The 16,899-nt window shown below is 47.1% G+C and overlaps 1 protein-coding gene and 1 long non-coding RNA gene across 3 annotated transcripts in view; both read right to left on the bottom strand.

Annotated features, from left to right (window-relative positions):
* The window catches only part of SUFU (SUFU negative regulator of hedgehog signaling), a 99,499-nt gene extending 84,118 nt beyond the window's left edge, over positions 1 to 15,381 (bottom strand). For both annotated transcript variants that reach the window (XM_069796867.1, XM_069796868.1), the window contains exons 1-2: positions 15,076 to 15,381; positions 8,159 to 8,293 (exon numbers count right to left, since the gene is read on the bottom strand). In XM_069796867.1, the coding sequence (XP_069652968.1) occupies positions 8,159 to 8,293; positions 15,076 to 15,257 (317 nt within the window). In that variant the 5' untranslated portion in view covers positions 15,258 to 15,381. The remainder of the gene's footprint in view (positions 1 to 8,158; positions 8,294 to 15,075) is intronic.
* Positions 12,131 to 14,647, bottom strand: LOC138687772 (uncharacterized). The gene is made up of 2 exons (XR_011326881.1): positions 12,467 to 14,647; positions 12,131 to 12,312 (listed from the first exon to the last, which is right to left on the bottom strand). It is a non-coding gene; the product is annotated as an uncharacterized lncRNA (long non-coding RNA).
* Positions 15,382 to 16,899: the final 1,518 nt, after the last annotated feature.

The following is a 16,899-nucleotide window of genomic DNA, read 5'->3' as shown; positions in this document are numbered from 1 at the left end:
AATACCATCTGAATGGGAGACCACCAAAGATTTGCAGCCCTCTTTTGTTAGGCTGGTGTCACTGCCTATTGGGCCTCGATTCAAAATTGAGATGACAGTAGAGAGGCAGCTGAGTTAGGTAATCACTATGGAGTTTCCAGCTTAGGAGAGAGATACCAATAGCTCAAATTTTCAAATAAAATTGGTAATTTTATTACCAGTGGTAATTTGTGGTTACCAATTGTACCACTGACTCATGAAGAAACACAGACTATTCTAGTACTAGTCAGGAAGGCATGTTCCCAATGCTAAATCTGTGTTGAGGAAAAAAAGGGATTAGGTATGAATAACAGCATTCAGATGCATCTCTTCAAACATTCATTTTGTTAGTATCATTATTCCAGGCAGCAAAGGGATAAAGAAGTCAACCCTCCTTTGATCTCACAGCCGGAATGGCCACACAGCTCAAAAAATGCTTTTACCTTCATGTCCCTTGGAAAAAAAAGCCCACTATCTTTTATTTCTTCCTTTTTGGAACATCCTAAACAGATCTTTATCACATAAACCAATCTTTCACTAGAAGACCCAACTTTGATCCCTAGTCACTCCTCTTCCCAGCAGGGTGAACTCGCTGGGAGAGCAGAGCCTGCAAGCTCTCCCACGTCATTCAGCACTAAACCAGCTGGGAGATGAGAGTAAGGAAGCCCTGTCTCAGGCCAACTCTCCTCCCATATGCCAAGATCATAAATGTCAAAGTTCCGCTGACAAAAAGAAATCATCTAGTTTGAACACTATGCACCTTTCCCTGCATGGCAGCAAGAGGCTCATCTTACCAGGATGCACGTGCAGATGCGCTACTGAACCAGAAGCGGGACTTGCCTTCAGTATTGCTCAGCTATAAACCTACTTCCAGTCTTTTTTTCTTGAGAACAGTCTGTCTTGTAAATTCAACTATCGTGCTGTAAACGTTAAACAAATTTCCTTCAATGCTTCAAAAAAAATTCCAAATCTAGCACAGTTCAAGCATGCTCTCATCCCACAACCTCCGCACGCAAACACAGATAGACCGCAGCACAAAGCGGACTTCTCTCTGTAGGTGGCCTACATCTTTCATGTTATTAACAGTGCTAACTACCTCCAACAAATGACATTTGGAAGCCAAGCACACTCTGCCTGGGAGGAAGGAAAAAAAGATTTCCCCATGGTGACCATAGCTTCAAGGGAGGTCTACCTCCAGCAGAGAAACTCAGGTCTTAGACAGTCCTGGTGCATTGCCTCAGTCATTGGAGGGACACTGTCAATGGGGCGTGTAAATAGGCATGATGCTTGGTTTAACTGGGTTTTTTTGCCTGGGAAATAGGGAATTGAACCTTACATGATCACACTTGTGCATGTGCTTCTTTAAGATGTCCCCACAATTTTTTAACTCGCTGGTCAAATTCAATCAAGCTCTTCAAAGGAAGGGTTTTCCCCAAAATACCACATTTCTATGAAGTAGGCAGAAACAAACAGCCAGACACAAGAGAAGGATCTACAGGCACTCCCAATAAGCAGATTTCAGTAGAAGCACAACTGTATTTCTAGACACCAAAGAATCCACACAGGTGAGACCTGTTAAAAGTACCCTCATTTTGGGAAAAGCTCAGTCTAACTCGTAAATTTATAGACATGAAAAAAACCCAACCACAAGACAAATCCATTGAAAACCGCATCTTATTGCCTCCCTGCAGCTAAACTACTCCTTTCAACTCCGACAGATTCTCAAATAAGCTATCATTAAAAGGAAATACCTTTTTTGTCACATAACTCCCTAATTCTGTGGCCTCTCCCTTCCCACTCTGCCATGAACCTTCCTCTCCCCTCAGCCTCAGAAAAAAGACCAACTGGAAAAATAAGCATCACATTTGGAGTCAATCTTTGATAGACAAACAAGAGACCAAGGAAGAAAAAGTAAGCCCAGACTATGGTGCCCATCTTGGACTCTCCCTCCTCCAAGTCCTAGCTCTTGTACCTCTTTCCTAAATTGATGTTTACCAATGTCCTCTTCCATGTCATTCCCTATAGCTGGGGCAGATGCTCCACCTCCAGCAATGGTACACAGAAGAAACACTTCTTCAGTGCACTGGCTAAAGTTCAATACCCACAGATGAAGCCACAGCAACATGAAGCAGGAATTTATGGAGATTTGGAAGAAGCTCCTCAGGGTGACTGTAAATCCCCAGAATTTCACTGCTGTCATGGCTGTGCCCCATGACCAACTTGTCACAGTCACACCTCACAGAAGTCTGACCCAGGAGCAGAACCACTATTTCCTGATCCTCAACTTGAGGATATGTCCCCAAAACTCAACCTCACTTCACTATTCCATGTGCAGAAGTAGCTACCACACAGCCAGCCCTGACACAGCAGGTGTCCTTTAACTTCAGAGCCTAGTGAAACAAAATTAGGATGAGGAAGGGAGGGTTTATGCTATGCTATTGTTTAAGAAAGTCCTCAGGTTCCTCTGTGAAGTATGCTTCAACACCACGCTTGAAAGAAACTGGACGCCATGAAAGATGGAAGAAAACCTTGGGTTTTAAATAATTTTCCTTGCATTCCAGGCTCAACTCCTAAACTAAACTTATTTGATCTTTCATCTCTCCAAGGTAGACATGCTGAACTCCACAAAATCTTATCTGAAATACAGATCCACAACAACCACGGCCCCTCTCTAACTTACTGTCTTCCCAAAGGCCCCTTATTTTATTGCATTTTCATGAAAACAAAGAAGGGCAGAGTCAGTCTCCACCATTTTAAAAGCATTCAGTCACCTTGGATTTTGGTGTAATATTTCAGCGGTGCTTTAGGCATGTGGTTTGTAAAGCACTTAGGGACCCATTAAATACCAAAATTTAAGGCTAAAGGCTGGCAAGCTGAGGGCAGCGAGCTTTTAAATTTATGAAAGGCTACAGAACTAAGAGGCCACTAAAGTGACAGCTGTCAGCACCACTCCGTCCTACATTCATGAAGGCTCAAAGGAGAAGCCAGCACGCACTCAAAAGAAAGAGAGCACTCGTTCCAACTTTCAGGCTATTTTCTAAATACTCTTTTCAAACTCCTTTCATACTTGGAAAAAGCCTTCCAGAAAACATCCACCCCTCTGCAAGCCTTGCATTTGTTACCTGATCCAGTTTTGCGCTCCTTTTTCTTCCTCCCAGCTCTAACAAGCATCCTTGCCCTCTTACAAGTTAAGGTCATTCAGAGGATCTATACAAGCAAGCAGAACACAAGCTGGACTGGAGATCTTGAAAGGCTCATGCTTACCCTCACCTTTAATAGGGAGGCACCACCCACAGAGACAACACGTTATCCCGGCATGCACCGCTCCCTCCTGATCCAAATGGTAAGTAGCACAAATCAAAAGGACCACAGCAAGTTGGAACCTGTTGTCTCCGCGGGTGGTACCCTGCATCTGTATTAGAGATGAAGGCAGCTGTAATCTCTTCGGTTTTATGCAAATGGGATGCTGCGCTTCAGCTCCTGGCTAGCTGCCAGGAAAGAAAAAAAAAACCACAACCAAAACCAAAAACCACCACCCTTGTCAATATGAAGTTTGTGTAGATCAGGAAACCCAATGATTGGAATTTGCATAAAAAGCTAAACATCAAAACACAGTTGGCATGTTTCTTCTCAGGCTGTGGGAAGGCCACAAATACAAATATTATCTCTTAACCTAGCCATAATTTAAGCTTTGCTTTCTATTGTGGCTCTGAATTACAACCTTGCAATTTTAATACAAATAAGACTATTCAAGGTTTTCAGGAATTCTATCGCATCATGGTTCTCATTTTCCACACACTTTTTAAACTGTTAACAAAAAGGATGAGCACTTGAACTACAGGAACAGTTAACGGGAGATTCAGCCTTGGCCTTATAGTAACTTGGAGATAGAAGTCAGTCTGGTGAAAACACACATCACTTCCTAGCTCCCTGGACAACCCTGCAAACCCCTGCGCCAGCACAATCCAGGGCTGGAGCACGCCACAGCACCGCAGTAGCTGAAGCTGGCATTGCCACTGATGGAGTCCAAGTCCAGCTATGCTTGCTGATGCTGCCTTCCCCAGGTACCCATTCTCCACATAGGCAGAAGTTCCCATCATGCCTGGAAACTGCAGGAAGGATCAGGTGCCTCCACCTCAGCCCTGCCAACGGTCCGGCATTGAAGTACGAATCTGCAATTGTCAGCTGAGGCACCGCACTTGGTGCGGACGCACAGGGACACGTTCCTTGCTGCTGACACTGCTGTGGGGCAGTAGCTGCCAGCAAGGGGTGGAGAAGGGTGCAGGACTTGTCTCCTCTCCCACAACTGCACCAGCCACATGCTCCCTGCCAGCATGCTCACACGTTACACACACATGCGTCACTGCAGTGTGGAATCTCTTCAGAAAGCAAGAACAGTCCAGAAAAAGGCCCTACTCCAACCCTGCTGAATAGATTCAAGAAGTTACACATTGGTTTTGATTTTGAAGTAGATAGAAAAAGTTAAAAATGGAGTACAACTTGCAAAAATGTCCCGGAAGGATTTCTGGTGCCACTCAAGTTGTGCAACATGCTCAACTGGAGAGACTTATTTCCATGCAAGCAGCTTGGCATGAAATCCCACTGAAAGGCCTGCGGTTCCCTAACACTGTCATGACGTCATGATTTAGGATTTTTAGAGCAATCAGCCCAGCACAGCTGGTGTCATGGTTGCCATTATACCATGAAACACTGAATGGTTTTAAATGAAAAAGGTTTCCCCGTTTGAAATTCTTAGATTTCTTCCATCTTATTCTGTGGACTCTTTAAACCAGACCAGTTCTGTAAGCAGAGTATATAGCTGATATTTAAGCAGAGCAGGAAATAGTGCTGCTTTAACTGAAAATAAATCTGTCAACAAGCAGACACAGGGAGAGTTCCACTTCAGACTTTTCAGGTTCTTATTAAAAAATATAAATTAAAGTCAACATTTTCACTTTGCTTGCTACATCTGTTTGCTATTCCATTATAAATAAAAATATAGGGGCCTCCAATTCAGCGTTAGTTCACTCAAAAATTCAAAAAGTCCTTTTCATTTAATACTGCATTATAATTGATCTAGATTGTACTGTATTAACTAACGAGGTCCACAAGAAATAAGCTATACATTACCCAAAGTCAAGCTGGGAGATTAAAAAGACCTTTGGCAGTGTACTATCCTTCCCTTTCTAAAGGATGAAAGGCAGAAATATTATGGAAGCACATCCCTATTGTAGGAACCTTGCTGACTGTCACAAGCAGATCCAGCTCTGCACTCTTTGCAGAGAGAGCCAGGAAACCAAAAAAACCCACAAACTAACTCCTATCTTCAGAGGCTAGGGCAGTCAAGCCGAGTTCAGTGCCACACCAGCTTTAAAGGAAATCTTCCAAAGATTTAAACAACGCCCCTGTCACCCCACACTCTGGCCAACCATCCCGCAGAATGCTTTACCTGGGACAGCAGAATCCCAAAGTCTTTCAAGCAACGAAGAGACTGATACCCATTTTCTTAAAGAAAGGCTTTATTAAATTCTCTGCTGGAGAATAAGAGCCTCCCAAGCATGTAGGAAAACCACCACATTCCTGAAGTGTGCACCCAGTGCTGGTCTGGTGATGTGCAGTTCACAGGGCAGTCGCATTTCAGGAGTAGTCAGCAAACAGCAACTGCTGTTGAGAGCAAGAATTGCTGGTGAGTGCTCAGCTCCTTTGACAATCTTCTCTCTGCCTGTCTACAGTGCTCTCCTACCAGGTGATAACTTCAGGTTCAGTGTTTAAGAGACATGTAGGTTTTGACAGCTTTACCACATGCATAATTGTATATAAAGACTTTTTGCCATAAAGGCAGAGCCAGGTTTCTCGACAGCACATGTAGTATTAAGTTCTGTAGCTCCAAGAATGAGGCCAAAATAAAGGTGACAATGCTGCAGACAGCTGAACATCTCAAAGCAAGTGACACAGGGACATCCCACTGTGGAGCTGGGAACACCTATTCCAGCCACACAGAGAGAAGGGAAACACATGCATGTACTCAGGGCATGGAGATCACTTCGATGGATCTGAGCAGGCCTGTGTTCAAGAGGCTGCAGCCAACATCCCCGAAGCAGCGCAGCAGCAAGGGCTCGCTATTTGCTTGCAGTGCCCAGCTGCAGCAGCCTCTGGCAGCGCAGTGCCAGGGGCAGCCAAGGCACACCAGCTCTCTAAGCTTCCTCCCAGACTCATGTACATACAGGGCATTCAGGTGCTTCAGACCTCCCAGAGCATGGCACAGAATTTGCTCCTGCTTCACTCAACAGGCCTTGGAAATCGCCTGCAGCCTATGTCGAGAGATGGGGGTTTAACTCCTGTGCCCTGCAACCACCAAAAGGCATATTCCATTATCTCAATCCAAATTTCCAGACCAAACTGTATGACAGTATGAAGATTTAGGAGGTCTTCTGCCAGGAAGTTATTTAAAGTTGTGACATTCCACCTGCGTGATACTTTCACTCCCCCACCACCAAGATTTCCACTACAGAAGAACAACAGTTTTTGGTCTAGCAGACAGGTTTTGAGACCGAGAAGCCAGAGCACGTGCCAGCACCAAGGAGGCTGTGTCCTCACATAATTCGCTGCTTCATTCATAAAAACACACCACCCTTCATGTCTTCAGCTGAGACCCTCACGTCCACTCCCTGCTCTCACCCAAAACCATCAGGAAAGAGTTTAAGCAAAGAGAATAGTCTCACCATGGGAAAACTTCAGGCTGACAAGTCACCAAATAGAGGAAGTCAGCACAGCACTTACTGCCTCCAAAATTAGTCCCATCAAAACAAGGTGGGCAAACACAGGTCGCCTAATCTTGGCAACCTCAGATTTTCACTGGCAAAGATTAAATATCATGATCTGAGAACAAAGGCACCACATGAAGGCCTGCATGTCCATGGTAAGGTCTCTTGTGGAAGCAAAGGAAGGAAGCCTTTAACTTCACTTCTCTTCGTTTCTTTCACTTGCCCTACCTTTCCTCTGCCCCAGCAACTAATGCCTGGGGTTTGTTGTTAGCATATGTGTTGGTTAAATGTCCCAGGCAGATCTCTGTGACACTAGGGTCCTGTATAAACTCCAGTCTTAAGAGACTTGTCTCCTGAAAAACAGTTCTGTAACCACAAACATGAGAAAAAAAACAGGAGAAACTGCCTTGAGGACATGGGTAAGGTTAAAGAAGCTGCCTGACTGCTGCTGTTGCAAGAGAAGCACCTGGGTGAAAAAAAAAAAGCTGGTGGCTGAATCTTAACCAAGACAAACACAGGAAGGAAAGCTTGGGTGAACAAACCAGGGCCTTTGCTGCACCATTCATCAAGGACATTTACCCTGAAACTATGAAACAGCACAGTTTCACTAAACAGCAACAGCAGAAACCTTTGGCCATTTCTGGCTGGTTAAAAGGCCATGTTCACAGCCCCAAGATCATGACACCCTGGCTACTGCTACTCACTTTAACTGGAGTTAAGGAGCAAGGTCAGTTAAAAAAAAAAGACAAGAATAAGGTTAGATCATGCTGCTTGCCTGGTCTTATACAAAATGCCTATTAAAGATCATCCATACCAACAAATTAAGAAAACAATTTAATTACTAGAGAAAAGACAGTCAAACAATTAGAATTTTATGCTTCTGTTACACAAATTGGCACTTTATACAGCAGCCACCGGGGTGGCAGTCCGCTGACAGTAACACTGCTGTGCCAGCAATAGGAAATATGCCCTTACAGCAGTTTTCCAGAGGAAGGCATTTAACATGCACAGGGAGGGGTCAGGATTTAAGTGTATGACCATAACAGACTACCAAGAATGAAAAACACAAGACATTCAGTTAAAAAAATATTTCCCAACCAGTTAAAAGAAATTAAAAAAAATTAAAAAAAAAAAAAAAAATCACTCAACAATGACAAGGAAATATATTGCATTCAAACCCTGCAAAGGGGAACATAGTAATTTTTCTACATCCAAGAACAGGCGTACATCACCCCTCGCAAGACCAGGGCTAAGATATTCTCAGCAGAAAACCAGCTGTTCAAATAATAAGAACAGCAGGACAGGGTTTTACCTATGCTCCACCAAAACGCAACACAAAACACAACATGCAGCAACAGAACTTAAATGACACTTACTCATGTACTCTGTTGTCTCCATACAAGTCACTTAACCCAAAGCTGACATAGTGCCAGTGCTCAGGAACATTCAGCGCTGGGTTTCCCAGGTTTCTGTACATGCTAACGTAGTCCAGAGGGTCAGGTCCTCCCAACCTGCATTAAAAACAGAAAGATTCTTGGGTAAGTTAGTTTATTCAAGACAAATGGAAAGTCTCCAAAGGTGCTACAAAGGGTTGTACAAAGACCTGCTTTAAAACACAGCTACTGATGAAAATGAAATTATCATGTTCAAGTTACCTCAAAAAAAAAAACAACCCACAAAAAAACCCAAACCTAAAAAATTGAGGAGAAAGGTTAAGTCCAGAAAGCTTCAAGCACAGGAAGGCAAAGTGCACGTGCACAACATACTACAATGTTTTTAACGTTAAAGCATAAAAACCTCTGGAAAATCATATTAAAGCTTCCACAAAACACAAAGAAAATTGGAAAATTGTACTAGTAAAAGAGCAATAGCTGTATCTGCACTGCAAGCTCTTAATTCAGTCCAGAGGCACATACCTCAATTAAAAAAAAAAAAACAAACAACTCCGATGCTATTCCTCAAAGCAGATTTTGAAATGGCTAAGTTTTGAGGAAAGTAATCTGTACTTCTGAACATAGACATGACAGTTAAAATAGTGGAAGAGAAAAACATTGATTCAGAAAAATTAGTACCAGAACTTGTAAAATACACTAGCTGCATTAGTCAAGAATGCCTAAAAAGCATCACTGCACCCTCTGCTTCAACGTTAGAATGGGTTCCTTAAAAGAACACTACTTAAAAGTCAATGCAGCACAGCCAGACTATGTTAAACAGCAAGGAAACGAGGCTGGTGTGCCAGCAGAGAGCACAGCGTACTCTTCCTGCCGCTCGCCATCACGTCTGCCCACGCAGAGGCAGGTCAACTCCCCACCAAAGGAAGGAACATGCTAGACCGTTTTGCTCACTGTTCACCCTGTCAATCATAAAACACCGAGGTAGAAGCAAGCAAGAAGAGACAAGACATCAAACCACCTACCACAAGCATTTACGGAATAGCGTGAGCAGCTTTTTAACTGTTTCGTGCCTCCAATTCATTTTTCTTCAAGTAAAATACTCTCAACTGCTCCAAACAACAAAATTCAAACTAAGATGACCCCCTTCACTCAAACCACTTATTTCACACCAATTTCCCTCATCTACATCATCTGTTGAGACCCTGACTATCATCTGCAGCTTGCAGGGCATGCTTGCGCTTCCCTCACTAGCCCTGGGCGTTTGTGTATCCTCATTACACACACCACAACTGCTGCACAAAAAGCATTTGAGCACCTCAGTTTTGCTCCCTCATTAAAGCACCACTGCCTTATATCAAACACTGGCAGGCTTGGCAAGAATACTTTCTCAGCATCTAGCCTGCTCATCAGCCTCTTGTAGCACCCTCCACTACCACTGCTCCATGCCTCCTGGAAGCGTTTGTGCTTCACACGTGGAGACCTGTACCTAGCCTTACCAAGGAAGCTCTGGGATGACCAAACAGCAAAGCTTAATTGCAATTATCCCACTTAAGGCCAGCACCCTTCTCAGAGTCCCATCTAGCAGCACAGAGGAAATTCTGACAAGCGGTTCAATCCTCAGGCATGAGCATAACCAGGCTGCTGGTAGTAAAGTCAGTTACACCCACTGGCTTCAGAAAACAGGCACAGAAGAGGTTTAACCCTGAGCTTGCACAATTACCCCTAGATCACATTCAACAAGTACAGCAATTTCTTTAAGTTCATTTAGGAGAGACCCTTGAGAAGACAGGGTTTTTCATAGCTGGGGTAGCTGGCATTGCAGAACAGAGGTGCTAAAAAGTCACTTTGCAATTCTGTACTGGCCTCACCACAGAGCTGCAGCACCTGGGCATCTCCACAGGAGATTCTCCAGAGGAGTAGTCACCATGGCTGGACAGATGGATCCAGCCCTCACTGGTAGCTCATTGGTCTGGCAAGAGGCCAGCCAGCACCTGGTCCAGCTGACAGGCAAAGCATCTGTAAGAAGGTGCTTGCCAGGCTGAGCTCTGAGGAGAGTTAATGCACATGGGGACTCCCCAGGTTTATCACCTGCAGGGAAGATGGTGCCAGGAAGGGCCATGAGAGCAGGTTTCCTGTTGTTTCCAGAAGGCACCTACATACTCTACACAGATTTCTAGTGACACTGATACACTATTTGAAATCCTCTGCCCACCTCCTGCTGCCCAACCTTATCAAGTCTGTACAAAGTAATATATTGGCTTGCTGTATTAAAAGGCCTGTGGCCTCCCTCCTACTGCTGCAGGAAAAAAAAAAGCAGAGCAGGGTTATCTAGCAGAAGTGACTCTCCCTAGGACAGCTTCCCTCCTCTTAAGTCACATAAGGTCACTATGGTGGCTCCAGGCCAGCTCCAGCTTCCCAGCAGGTCAGTCAAGGATGCAGCCCAGGATATCAGAGCAGGACAGAGGGGATGAGCACCCCACTCCCAGTAATGGCACCGAGGTCTATTGGCGAGGGCTAAGTCAGAATTATGCAGCCTTCTTGTATGACAAATGGCATCTTTATGCTGTAACAGGCAAACTGGTGAGGAAGCACAAGGAATGTATGTTAGACCCTGGGATAGAGCAGAGTTTGATTCTCAGTGGCAGCCTGGGAAAAACCATTCTCAAAGTCTAGCAATAGCTTGAAACATTCACAAAAAAAAAAATGAGTCCCCCTCTGACATACCCCATCTCCAGCTGTTCCCTCTCACCAGCACCAGGTCACACTGGAGACTGAGATCTCTGCCATAGATACCCATTCAGGTGGCTAAGTTCAGGGTATGGTACCAACACCCTGGCCAGCGCTCAGGCTCCCCACGGCAGTAACTCCCAGATCCATGATGGAAGCAGCCAGGTGGAAGCAATTCCAGACAGGATAGCCACTGACCCCCAAGGAGTGGCAGTGAACAGCAGCAGCCACACACAATTATCACCTGACTGGGAAGACTCCAGAGCAAGGGAGGTCAACACACTGACCAGCAAACCAGTGCAAGAGATTAGCATGTGGTCAGAGCAGATGTGTAGGATTTGCAACGAAGGGAAAACACCTCCACCTGCTAAGCAACAAGCATCTCCCACACACACAAAACCTGCTTCCAAACTGGGTTTAATAACACCTTAGATGTCAAATGAGTCGCACTGGAACTCTGCTGACACAGGCACTTTGACATTGACAACATGCAAGACAAACCCTTATACTACCCTTTTTCGGGACAGGGAACTGCTCTGTGAGCACACTCCTCCCCAGGGCTACTCAAACAGATTCGTCAGATCTGATGCAGACAGTGAGCAAGTCCTGCCTAGACTGCACTAGGTGAGCCAGATACCTCTCCCTCTCTCCTGCTGGCAATCCCATGCTTCTCTCCAAAGGCCAAACCTCTCTGGAGACCCACAGCACCATGCTACCCAGAAGGCAGCTGCAGCGATGTGGCACCAGCTGGCTCAGGGGAGCCGAGCTCTGTCCTGCCCAGAGCAGACCCAGCCAACGTTAGCTACCCACTGGTTTAAACACTGCATGACAATCCAGACAGACCATCTTTACTCCCCGAGAAATTTGGTAGGCTTGGAAGAGAGTCAGACAAAAAGCCTGCAGCAGTGACTAATTAAATTTTGAAAAATACACATCCAAGCCATATACCCATCTCAAAATTGCTGCAACTGCAGGAGCATCCAGCACCAGCTTTAACCCAGCTACCTGGAACACAGCTAGTAACATACCCATGGCAATAATGCTCACCAAAGGCTAGTCAGCACAGATATTTATCCAGTTTCGGTGGCAGGTTTTGCTGCTACGCTAACTAGTCTAGCACTGCTAATGCCTGCTCTAGTACATCCTCCCACCCACAGCTGCTGTTGCAAGGTTCGACCTTGTATCACAATCTACATATCAGTACATGCATTCACACAAAGAGCTGGAAGCGTTGGAGGGTTTTATTAGGAAGAGCCCAACTTCAAAGCCAGAGGTACAGTACAAATTTGTTACATTCTCTATTCATGGAGCTCATTCAGGAGCAAGAAGGGCAGCCTCAGGGGAAACACAGTATTTGCATCTGCACCAAGAGTCTTCTTTTGACTGATGTTAAGAGCGCTCTGAAGATTCTGTGGAAGGAGAAACCGGAGGTGGGCAGAGAGGAAACAGCTCCACAATGGGAAAAAAATGGAAAATTCCCAATCCATTCACTCTAAAAAGTCATTAGTAGATTGTTTATAGTCACTTCCCACAGCTGACAACAGGACTGCTTTTCACAGCTACCTTTTGACAATGCTTCAGAAGTAGTCCATGATCCCAAAGCGGCTGCAGACCACAGGTCAACAGACTGGTTTTTGAGTACATGGCCTAAATTCAAGACAGGTGTTGAAAAACCAACAGTCCAGCCCAAATTCTGCTTATTTCAAAACCTATCACAAAGGAAATTACAAATTTGGTTTTTCACCAGCATGAATCCTCTGCATCAAGACACTTCACTCAGAGATATTTTTAAAATAAAAGCAGATACTAGTTATCAACAGAGAAAAACTCCTTCTCACCGCATGGCCTTTATAAATACAGCCAGGAACTCTTCCAAGAAATTCTGATTGCAATCATGAACTCTCTCCCAAGATATGCAAATAGCATTTAAAAAAAGACTAGTTCCATGAAATAATCCACACGGCTAAACCCCTTCATTTAATAGGTATGTGGTTCTGCAGATTCTCCAATGTTACAAAGTAAGGATCTGCTCTGCCGTGCAAGCCGAAGAATACAACTTCAGCTCCCCGAACAAAAAAAATTGCTGTTAACCATACTGAAACTGATACGTATAATTAAAACCTGATTAGTGTTACAATATTTCTCCTCAAAGGCAGGGAACTTTGTTCAGCAATTTCCTCTTCTAATCTAAACCAACTAGTAGCTAGCAGCCCAGGCAGAGGACAGACTAGCAGAGAGCAAGCAGGGACAGAAGTCATTCTACTAGACTTAATCAAGCTCCAAGTTTCACCTAACAAAGAGAGAGAAAGTACCTGTAGTGTCCACGTAGGTTCCACCTTGCACAAGAATTTCCTGCACAGGACACCAGCAAGAAGCTCACCTCCGATTTCTATGAGCGAAGCTCTCAACTCTCGCTGCCGGCTGAGACAGTTGGAAGAACCGCTAAGTAGAAAATGCCAGGATAAACAGGCCTTCATGTTACTTCTCATTTGCAATGGGCCATCACTGCTAATGCAGTTTTTTTAGTGCTTGAGCTCCAGTTGCATTGAAGCCCTAATCAACCCCTTAAGCAAACAAGCAACAAGGTTCCTTCCCAAACAAGGGTCTCTGACATTCTTTGTTATAGACCTAAATCTCCCTCCAACCCACACAAATCTTACATCACTCCAGTCAGTAGTGTTATAAGCTGTTGATGGAAAAGAAGTGCTGACTCCCAAATCAAGGTGACTGGAAACTCAACAAGCTTGAATATCTAAGATCAGAAACAGATGTAAAAAACAGACTGATCAGACCATCACTGAAGTACTGGCCAGCACAGATGATTAAGAATTTAGTTGTATTTTGAGGTCCCAGATTTGCAACATCTTATCTGAGCCCACTGTGTCAGTTTAAGTACACAAAACCCCTAAGCAATAAGGGCTAACAAACATATTTCTCGCTAGAACCACATAAAAACAACACTTCTTTGGAAGACAACAGAAATAGCTTGGCTGTCGGAACAGAACACAGGGAGGATGTTATTTTGCTGTTGCTCAGGACTCAATCAGATAGAGACATACAGGTTAAAATGAACTGTAAATAAAGAAGTTGAGCATTTACTAAACTTTTTCCAAGCGCAGGAGTAGGGACTGGTCAATGTCAGATCCAGCAAACACGCGGGGGTGATCTGATCATGTTCCTTAGGCCCAGAAGAGGGGGCTGAGCAGCAAAGCAATAGTAAAAAGCAAAAGGAACTCCTCTTCGCACAGGGCTAGACACTAGACACTTATCTCCATAGCTAAACATCGAAGTACTTCCTTCATGCCACTCTCCCACATAAACAACTGCTGTTCCTGGTGTCAGACACTGTGTCAGCAGAGACTGTAAGCAGCAGATTCACAGTCTGCAATAACACATGGCTACGCAAGGGCAAGAGAAGCTGGCTCTGCCCCATGGGTTTTATGGGTACATGTGTGGCGCGCATGTGGCTTGGAGGCTGGAACGCAGGTTCACTCCAGTCGGTGCTAGCCATACTCAAACCCCAAGCTCCAGGCCAGAAGACAGAGTTCATACCCCCTGTCCAGGAAGGGAAACTCCAGCCCCCCACCCTCTGTGGGAACTCCTCCACTGAGTAACACACACTCCCTTTTCCCATGACCTGCCCCAGCCAAAGCCCTCATCAGCCACCCCTCGCTCAGAAGCTCCAAATCACCCCAGAAACTCCCATACACCCTCCTGTCTTCAGCGCATCCCTCTCTAGACCCTTCCTTCTATTTTCAGTACGTCCTCCCCTGGACAACCCCCCCCCAAATACACCTCACAAGTACCCAATTACATCCCCAATGCCTCCTCCCCCAGACCCACTGCACACTCCCAAACCTCTTCCATCTCACCCCAAACTCAACACGCAACCCCCAGTCCCTCTCCCCTTGCTGCAACCCCCCCAGCCCCACTGCCTTGCCCCCCTCCACCCCATGCGGCGTCCCCAGCCCCACCGCTGCCCCCACGCCTCCCTCAACCCCACGACCCCTCTCTCGCTCCACTGCTCCCCCCAAACCCTCTCCAACCCCACACGAGGCGCCCGGCCCCACCGCTGCCCCCCAGCCCCACGCAAGACCCCCGGCCCCCTCGCTGACCCCCAGCCCCACGCAAGGCCTCAAGCCCCTTCCAGGCCGCAGCCCCGGCCGCCTCACCAGTACTTGAGGATGGCGGTGACCTGGAGCGGGTTGGGCTGGTCGGGGTAGAGGCGGCGGCACTCGCCGTAGATACCGTGCAGCCCCGGCGGGAAGAGCGACGGGAAGGAGCCGGAGCCGGACGCCGAGCCTGAACCCGGCCCGCCCGCGGGGGGACCCCCGCCAGGCCGCACGCCCTCCATGTCCCGGCGGCGGGGACGGCGCGGCCGAGGCGGTTGGTCCCGGCGCGGCCCGCTCGGCTCCGCTCGGCTCCTGGCCCGGCCCGGCCCGGCCCAAGCGGCGCTGCGCGGCGCGGCGCTGCGGGAGGAGGGGGCGGGCCCCGCTGCCCGGGCGACGGTGAGTGACACGGCGGCCCCGCCAATGGAAGCGCGCGGCGCGGAGAGCGGCCGCGCCTCTTCCCCCCGCCCCGCGCCGCGCCACGCCGCCAGCGCGCCCTCTAGCGGCGGCGGCGGGGCGCGGCGTGGAGCGGGGCGAAGGGGCCCCGTGAGGCGCCGGGGGGAGCGCGGTGCGGAGGAAGCGGGGGGCCGCGGGGCTGAAGGGGAGTCCCGTGGGCGTGAGGGAGGGCCTGGAGAGGGGGCCAGGAGGTTAGCGGCGTCCGGGTGGGCCCGAGGGAAGAGGAGGGGTCCCCGTGGGGCAGCCTTGGGGGGCGCCCCGCGGCGGGGCGGGGTGCGAGGCCCGGGCAGCGCCGAGGTGGGCGGGGGGCCCGGCTGGCGGGAGGCCTGGGGCAGGGGCCTGGCGGGCACCTTCCCCGGCCTTGGCTCGCCCAGGGGGCTTACGGCAGGGCAGGTCCCGTCCTGGGGCAGCTCCCCGGCCACAGCCACCCCCAGCCTCGGCGCTCAAGGCTGTGTCAATCTCACCTGAAGAAGTGAGGCTGTAAATTGCAGCGGTTCAGGAGCTGCTTCGGTTAGACTTCATCTGTCCACGCAGCAGGGCCCGGGACAGAGAGCTGCGGGACCGTGGCTGTGCTCCAAGATGTGGCTGGCTAATACCTCTATATCCTTTACTACTGCTCTGCAGCTTTTGTTATTGCTATCTTTATACCTATACAATCCTCACAGCACCTTTATTCTCCCTGTGCACCTTTCTGTATCTGTAGGTACCGCAGAGGCAGCTGCGAAGCAATGCAAATAGGTGAAGTTCAAGGGCTGTCTGATCGAGGATCTTGACCTGTGTACTAAGCACACTGAAGATCTGGCTCATTCCTGAGTTGCAGCTACATCTGTGGTCATGCGAAGCCTTGTACATATGTGTGAGCCGGCATGTGTTCAATAGTCCACATCTTTGCTGGAGCAGTGTCCTGCTTTTTAATCAGGATAGAGAAGAAATGAGCTATAGAGTGCTGAGAGGATAGGATGAGTGCTCCTGCGTGTTGCATTTCTCATTTACATACCTAAGAGTTTATTCCAAAATCAATATTCACAACATACCTTTTAGGAGATCACATATAGTCAAGGAGCTGGCAAGCAAACAAACAAATGACTATCCACTGAGAAAGGAGGTGAGCAGTTGGTATTCTCATGAATCACTGCTTCCCACAGCAAACAATATTTCACTTGTCCCGTTACTGTGATACTACTTTTTGTGACATCCACCCAAGAAGTCAATTACAGTTAACTGAAAAGGTAAATATAACAGACTCATGTATGAAACGCTGTGTTGGCTTAATACATGCATCGTGAGTCTCTCCTGGCATTTACTGAGGTGATAAAATACTGGTCTTGAAATAATTTAAACCCCTCCATCCTGTCATACACAAAACCTCCTCTTTTACACTTGGCGAATGATGAAAATCACCGAAGATAAATATCTGAGGTGAGACTATCT

This window comes from Haliaeetus albicilla, chromosome 11 (genome assembly GCF_947461875.1).
Source record: "Haliaeetus albicilla chromosome 11, bHalAlb1.1, whole genome shotgun sequence".
Lineage (NCBI taxonomy): Eukaryota > Metazoa > Chordata > Aves > Accipitriformes > Accipitridae > Haliaeetus > Haliaeetus albicilla.
This window is presented reverse-complemented; position numbering and strand designations above follow the sequence as displayed.